This window comes from Nothoprocta perdicaria, unplaced genomic scaffold, assembly GCF_003342845.1.
Source record: "Nothoprocta perdicaria isolate Ctin4 unplaced genomic scaffold, notPer1 scaffold_665, whole genome shotgun sequence".
Classification (NCBI taxonomy): domain Eukaryota; kingdom Metazoa; phylum Chordata; class Aves; order Tinamiformes; family Tinamidae; genus Nothoprocta; species Nothoprocta perdicaria.
Window position 1 is genome coordinate 11,282 of NW_020455938.1, and position 7,565 is coordinate 18,846.

The following is a 7,565-nucleotide window of genomic DNA, read 5'->3' on the forward strand; positions in this document are numbered from 1 at the left end:
CGCAGGAGGCCGCCGAGGCGCTGCGCAAGGAGGCCGAGCTGGAGGCGGCGCGGCGCGCGCAGGCCGAGCAGGCGGCGCTGCGGCAGAAGCAGCTGGCCGACGCCGAGATGGAGAAGCACAAGAAGTTCGCGGAGCAGACGCTGCGGCAGAAGGCGCAGGTGGAGCAGGAGCTGGCCAAGGTGAAGGTGCAGCTGGACGAGACCGACCACCAGAAGGGCATCCTGGACGAGGAGCTGCAGCGGCTCAAGGAGGAGGTGACCGACGCCGTGCGGCAGAAGGCCCAGGTGGAGGAGGAGCTCCTCAAGGTGCGCGTGCAGATGGAGGAGCTGGCCAAGCTCAAGAGCCGCATCGAGGAGGAGAACAAGGCGCTCATCCTCAAGGACAAGGACAACACGCAGAAGTTCCTGGCCGAGGAGGCCGAGAAGATGAAGCAGGTGGCGGAGGAGGCGGCGCGGCTCAGCGTGGAGGCCCAGGAGGCCGCCCGCCTGCGCAAGCTGGCCGAGGACGACCTGGCGCAGCAGCGCGCGCTGGCCGAGAGGATGCTGAAGGAGAAGATGCAGGCGGTGCAGGAGGCCACGCGGCTGCGGGCCGAGGCCGAGGCGCTGCAGAAGCAGAAGGAGCTGGCGCAGGAGCACGCCAAGCGGCTGCAGGAGGACAAGGAGCAGATGCAGCAGCGSCTGGCCGAGGAGACGGAGGGCTTCCAGAAGACGCTGGAGGCCGAGCGCCGGCGGCAGCTGGAGATGAGCGCCGAGGCCGAGCGCCTCAAGCTGCACGTGGCCGAGATGAGCGCGGCGCAAGCCAGGGCCGAGGAGGAGGCCAAGCGCTTCAAGAGGCAGGCGGAGGAGATCAGCGGCAGGCTGCACGAGACCGAGCTGGCCACGCAGGAGAAGATGACGCTGGTGCACACGCTGGAGATGCAGCGGCAGCAGAGCGACCAGGACGCCGAGAGGCTGCGCGAGGCCATCGCGGAGCTCGAGCAGGAGAAGGAGAAGCTGAAGCAGGAGGCGGCCTCGCTGCAGCAGAAGGCCGAGGAGGTACTGGGGGTGCAGGCGGCGGTGGCCGTCTCTGCCTGGGCGCCCACCGCCGTTGCCGCCGCCGCTGCCRTCCCCGCGCGTCCCGCGGGACACGCGGCCTCCRCAGCCTCCCTCGGGCAAGGAGCTCCCAGCGGGGAGGTCCCGGCCTCGCACCTGAGGCTTCGTGGCCACCGGGGTTGTCCTCCCTCCCTTGCCCCTCTCCTCGCCGCGAGCCCTGCCCGGTGCCGGGGGTCCCCCGCGTGCCCGAGACCCCGACGCCAGCTCTGCCCCGCTAGCTCCTAACCCCCCTCGTGGCGCTTGGGCAGCCCGTCCCACTAACGCGCGACGCGGTGCCGGCCCCGCCGCTCCGCGCTGCTTCTCCTCCCGCTGCTCCGCGCGCCCCGCGCGTTCCGCGGCCGAGCGCCCGCTCTGACMCGCGCTCTCCTCTCGTCCGCCCCAGATGCAGGTGGCCCAGCAGGCGCAGCTGCGCCAGGAGACGCAGATCCTGCAGCAGAGCTTCCTGACGGAGAAGGACGCCCTGCTCCAGAAGGAGAAGTTCATCGAGGAGGAGAAAGCCAAGCTGGAGAAGCTCTTCCAGGACGAGGTGAACAAGGCCAAGAGCCTGAAGGCCGAGCAGGAGCGGCAGCAGCAGGAGATGGAGCAGGAGAAGCAGCAGCTGAAAGCCATGCTGGACGAAGCCAAGAGGCACCAGAAGGAGGCGGAGGAGAACGTGCGGCACAAGCAGGAGGAGCTGCAGCAGCTGGAGAGACGGCGGCAGCAGCAGGAGAAGCTCCTCGAGGAGGAGAACAAGAAGCTCCGGGAGAGGCTTGAGCAGATGCAGGAGGAGCACAGGGCCGCCCTGGCGCAGACGCGCGAGATCATGATCCAGACGGACGAGCTGCCCGCGGAGGCGGCGGTCCCGGCCGCGCCGCTGCCGGACGCCAAGGCCGTGCCCAACGGCAGGGACGTGGTGGACGGCGTGGCGCAGAACGGCGAGCCCGAGTTCGCCTTCGATGGCATCCGCCAGAAGGTGTCCGCAGAGACGCTGGCGGAGGCTGGCATCTTGACCAAGGAGAGCCTGGACAAGCTGGCGAAGGGCGCGGTGAGCGTTGGCGAGCTCGCGCAGAGGGACGACGTCAGGAGGTACCTGCAGGGCAGGAGCAGCATTGCCGGCCTGCTCATCAAGCCCGGCAACCAGAAGATGAGCATTTACGAAGCCATGAAGAGCAAGCTGCTGGCGCCGGGCACCGCGCTGGTGCTGCTGGAAGCGCAGGCCGCCTCGGGCTTCATCGTCGACCCCGTGCGCAACGTGAGGCTCTCGGTGAACGAAGCGGTGAGGGAAGGAGTGATCGGGCCCGAGCTGCACAACAAGCTGCTGTCGGCGGAGCGGGCGGTCACGGGCTACAAGGACCCCTACACGGGGGACAAGATCTCGCTCTTCCAGGCCATGCAGAAGGAGCTCATCGTGAGGGAGCACGGCGTCCGCCTGCTCGAGGCGCAGATCGCCACGGGCGGCATCATCGACCCCGTGCACAGCCACCGCCTGCCCGTGGAGGTGGCCTACCGGCGCGGCTACTTCGACGAGGACATGAACCGCGTSCTCTSCGACSCCWSSGACGACACCAAGGGCTTCTTCGACCCCAACACGCAGGAGAACCTCACCTACCTGCAGCTCATGGAGCGCTGCGTSACCGACCCGGACACGGGGCTCTGCCTCCTGCCGCTCACCGACCAGGCGGCCAAAGCCGGGGAGCTGCTCTACACCGACACGGAAGCCAAGGATGTCTTCAAGAAGGCCACGGTGATGGCGCCGTTTGGCAAGTTCCAAGGGAAGACGGTGACCATCTGGGAGATCATCAACTCGGAGTACTTCACCGAGGACCAAAGGCGGGACCTGATCCAGCAGTACAGGACGGGCAAGATCACCGTGGAGAAGATCATTAAGATCATCATCACGGTCGTGGAGGAAAGCGAGAAGAAGAGCCAGATGCTGTTCGAGGGCCTCCGAGCCCCCGTGCCTGCTGCCGAGCTCTTGGAGAGCAAGGTCCTCACCAAGGACCTCTACAACCAGCTGCAGCAGGGCAAGCGGGCCGTGCAGGACGTGGCGCAGATGGAGTCCGTGAGGCAGTACCTGAGGGGCACGGGCGCCATCGCCGGCGTCCTCGTGGAGTCAACCGGCCAGAAGTTCACCTTCTACGAGGCCTTGAAGAGGAACCTGCTGAAGGCCGAGGTGGCGCTGCCCTTGCTGGAGGCGCAGGCCGCCGCGGGCTTTATCATCGAGCCCGTGAGCAACACGCTCTACTCCGTTGACGAGGCGGTGAAGGCCGAGGCCGTGGGGCCGGAGTTCCACGAGAAGCTGCTGTCCGCGGAGAAGGCCGTGACCGGCTACAAGGACCCCTACACGGGCCAGACCGTGTCCCTCTTCCAGGCCCTCAAGAAGGGCCTCATCCCCACCGAGACCGGCGTGCGCCTGCTGGACGTCCAGCTGGCCACCGGCGGCATCGTYGACCCCGTCCACAGCCACCGGCTCCCGCTTGAGGTGGCCTACAAGCGGGGCTACCTGGACCCCGAGATGAACTCCGCGCTGTCCCAGTTCCTGGAGGAGGCCAAGGTTTTCTACTGCCCCAACACGCAGGAGAACCTCACCTACGGCCAGCTGCAGAAGAGCTGCCGGCGGGACGAGCAGACGGGCCTCTACCTGCTGCCCCTCTCGGACGAGGCCATCCAGTCGCAGCAGGAGGAGGTCTACACGGACGGCCAGGCGAGGGAGTGCCTCGAGAAGGCCACCGTGGAGGTGCCGTCGGGCAGCCTCAAGGGCCGCACCATGACCGTGTGGGAGCTCATCCACTCGGAGTACTTCACCGAGGAGCACAGGCGGGAGCTCCTCCGGCAGTACAAGACGGGCAAGGTGACCGTCGAGAAGATCATCAAGATCATGATCACCATCATCGAGGAGACGGAGACCAAGAGGCAGGAGAAGCTGACCTTCAGCGGCCTGCGGGCGCCGGTGGCTGCCCGCGAGCTGGTGGAGTCCTGCATCCTCAGCGAAGCGCAGTACGAGCAGCTGAAGGAAGGCAAGAAGTCGGTGAAGGACCTCTCGGAGACGGACTCGGTGAAGCGGTACCTGCGGGGCAGCGACTGCATCGCCGGCATCTACGTGGAGGCGACCAAAGAGAAGCTGAACATCTACGAGGCCATGAAGAGGAACCTGCTGAGGCCCAGCACGGCCGTGGTGCTGCTGGAGGCGCAGGCTGCCACCGGCTTCCTCGTGGATCCCGTGAGGAACCGCAGGCTGTGCGTCAACGAGGCGGTGAGGGCGGGCATCGTCGGGCCCGAGCTGCACGAGAAGCTGCTGTCGGCCGAGAAGGCGGTGACGGGCTACAAGGACCCCTACTCGGGCGGCACCATCTCGCTCTTCGAGGCCATGCAGAAGGAGCTCATCGTGAGGGAGCACGGCGTCCGCCTGCTCGAGGCGCAGATCGCCACGGGCGGCATCATCGACCCCGTGCACAGCCACCGCGTGCCCGTGGAGGTGGCCTACCGGCGCGGCTACTTCGACGAGGAGATGAACCAGATCCTCTCCGACCCCTCGGACGACACCAAGGGCTTCTTCGACCCCAACACGCACGAGAACCTCACCTACCGGCAGCTGAAGGAGAGGTGCGTGGAGGACCCCGAGACGGGGCTGCTCCTGCTGCCSCTCCGGGAGCCGGAGAGGCCCGCCGTGGTGGAGACCACGCAGGTGTACACGGAGGCGGAGACGCGCAGGGTGTTTGAGGAGACGCAGGTGGACATCCCCGTGGGCAGCAGGGCGGGCTCCTCCATGACGCTCTGGGAGATCATGAACTCGGACCTGCTGCCCGAGGAGCAGCGGAGGCACCTCATGGAGGAGTTCCAGTCGGGCCGCGTGTCCAAGGAGCGCATGATCATCATCATCATCGAGATCATTGAGAGGACCGAGATCATCCGGCAGCAGAACCTCGCCTCCTACGACTACGTGCGGCGCCGCATCACGGCCGAGGACCTCTACGAGGCCACCATCATCTCCTTGGACATCTACAACCTGCTCAAGCAGGGCTCCAAGACCATCCGGGAGCTGCTGGACATAGAGACCGTGTGGAAACACCTCTACGGGTCGGGCTGCGTCGCCGGCATCTACGTCCCGTCGTCCAAGCAGAAGCTCAGCATCTACCAGGCGCTCAAGAAGGGGCTCATCAGCGCCGAGGTGGCCCGCTCCCTCTTGGAAGCGCAGGCGGCCACGGGCTTCATGATCGATCCCATCAAGAACGAGAGGCTGACGGTGGACGAGGCGGTGAGGAAGGGCGTCGTGGGGCCCGAAATCCACGACCGCCTCCTGTCCGCGGAGCGGGCCGTGACCGGTTACAGAGACCCGTACAGCGAGCAGAAGATCTCCCTCTTCCAGGCCATGAAGAAGGAGCTCATCCCCAGCGAGGAGGCCCTGAAGCTCCTGGACGCCCAGCTCGCCACGGGCGGCGTCGTCGACCCGCACCTGGGCTTCCACCTGCCCCTGGAGGTGGCCTACCAGCGCGGCTTCATCAACAAGGAGACCCACGACATGCTGGCCGAGCCCAGCGAGGTGCGCGCCTACGTGGACCCGTCCACGGACGAGAAGCTGAGCTACACGCAGCTGCTGCGGCGCTGCCGCGCGGACGAGGGCAGCGGGCTGCTGCTGCTGCCGCTCTGCGACGCCCGCCGCCTCACCTTCCGCGGCCTGCGCAAGCAGATCACCGTGGAGGAGCTGGTGCGCTCGCACGTCATGGACGAGGCGACGGCCCAGCGCCTCCAGGAGGGCCTCACCTCCGTGGAGGAGGTCTCCAGGGACCTCAAGAAGTTCCTGGAGGGCACCAGCTGCATCGCCGGCGTCTTCGTGGACTCCACCAAGGAGCGCCTGTCCGTCTACCAGGCCATGAAGAAGGGCATCATCAGGCCGGGCACCGCCTTCGAGCTCCTGGAGGCGCAGGCCGCCACGGGCTACGTCATCGACCCCATCAAGGGGCTCAAGCTGAACGTGGAGGAGGCCGTGCGCATGGGCATCGTGGGCCCCGAGTTCAAGGACAAGCTGCTGTCCGCCGAGCGCGCCGTGACGGGCTACCGCGATCCCTACAGCGGCAAGCTCATCTCCCTCTTCCAGGCCATGAAGAAGGGGCTCATCCTGAAGGACCACGGCATCCGCTTGCTGGAGGCGCAGATCGCCACGGGCGGCATCATCGACCCCGAGGAGAGCCACCGCCTGCCCGTGGAGATGGCCTACAAGAGGGGCCTCTTCGACGAGGAGATGAACGAGATCCTGCTGGACCCCAGCGACGACACCAAGGGCTTCTTCGACCCCAACACCGAGGAGAACCTCACCTACCTGCAGCTCATGGAGCGCTGCGTCACCGACCCGGAGACCGGCCTCTGCCTCCTGCCCCTCAAGGAGAAGAAGCGGGAGAGGAAGACGTCCTCCAAGTCGTCCGTGCGCAAGCGCAGGGTGGTGATCGTGGACCCCGAGACGGGCAAGGAGATGTCGGTGTACGAAGCGTACCGCAAGGGCCTCATCGACCACCAGACCTACCTGGAGCTGTCGGAGCAGGAGTGCGAGTGGGAGGAGATCACCACGTCGTCCTCCGACGGCGTGGTCAAGTCCATGATCATCGACCGGCGCTCGGGCCGCCAGTACGACATCGACGACGCCCTCGGCAAGGGCCTCATCGACCAGTCGGCGCTGGACCAGTACCGCGCGGGCACGCTCTCCATCACCGAGTTCGCCGACATGCTCTCGGGCAACGCGGGCGGCTTCCGCTCGCGCTCCTCCTCCGTGGGCTCGTCCTCCTCGTACACGGCGAGCCCGGCRCCCGGGCGCGCGCCCGCGCCCGCCTGGAGCGACCCCACGGAGGAGACGGGCCCCGTGGCCGGCATCCTGGACACCGACACGCTGGAGAAGGTGTCCGTCACGGAGGCCATGCGCCGCAACCTCGTGGACAACATCACGGGGCAGAGGCTGCTGGAGGCGCAGGCGTGCACGGGGGGCATCATCGACCCGGCCAGCGGCGAGAGGTGCTCGGTGGCCGACGCCGTGAGCAAGGGGCTGGTGGACAAGCTCATGGTGGACCGCATCAACCTGGCGCAGAAGGCCTTCCACGGCTTCGAGGACCCGCGCACCAAGACGCGCATGTCGGCGGCGCAGGCGCTCAAGAAGGGCTGGCTCTACTACGAGGCCGGGCAGCGCTTCCTGGAGGTGCAGTACCTCACGGGCGGCCTCATCGAGCCCGACGCGCGCGGCCGCGTCTCCCTGGACGAGGCGCTGCACAAGGGCACCATCGACGCGCGCACGGCGCAGAAGCTGCGCGACGTGGCCACCTACGCCAAGTACCTCACGTGCCCCAAGACGAAGCTCAAGATCTCCTACAAGGACGCCATGGAGCGCAGCATGATCGAGGAGGGCACCGGCCTCCGCCTCCTGGAGGCCTCGGCGCGCTCCAGCAAGGGCTACTACAGCCCCTACAGCGTGGGCAGCGGCGCCGGCTCGGCGGCCGGCTCGCGCTCGGGCTC

At 67.3% G+C, this 7,565-nt stretch overlaps 1 protein-coding gene across 1 annotated transcript in view; it reads left to right on the forward strand.

Annotated features, from left to right (window-relative positions):
• Positions 1–7,565, forward strand: part of PLEC (plectin) — an 18,628-nt gene that overhangs the window by 10,125 nt on the left and 938 nt on the right. The window contains exons 6-7 of the mRNA XM_026050246.1: positions 6–1,034; positions 1,474–7,561. Coding sequence (XP_025906031.1) covers positions 6–1,034; positions 1,474–7,561 — 7,117 coding nt within the window. The remainder of the gene's footprint in view (positions 1–5; positions 1,035–1,473; positions 7,562–7,565) is intronic.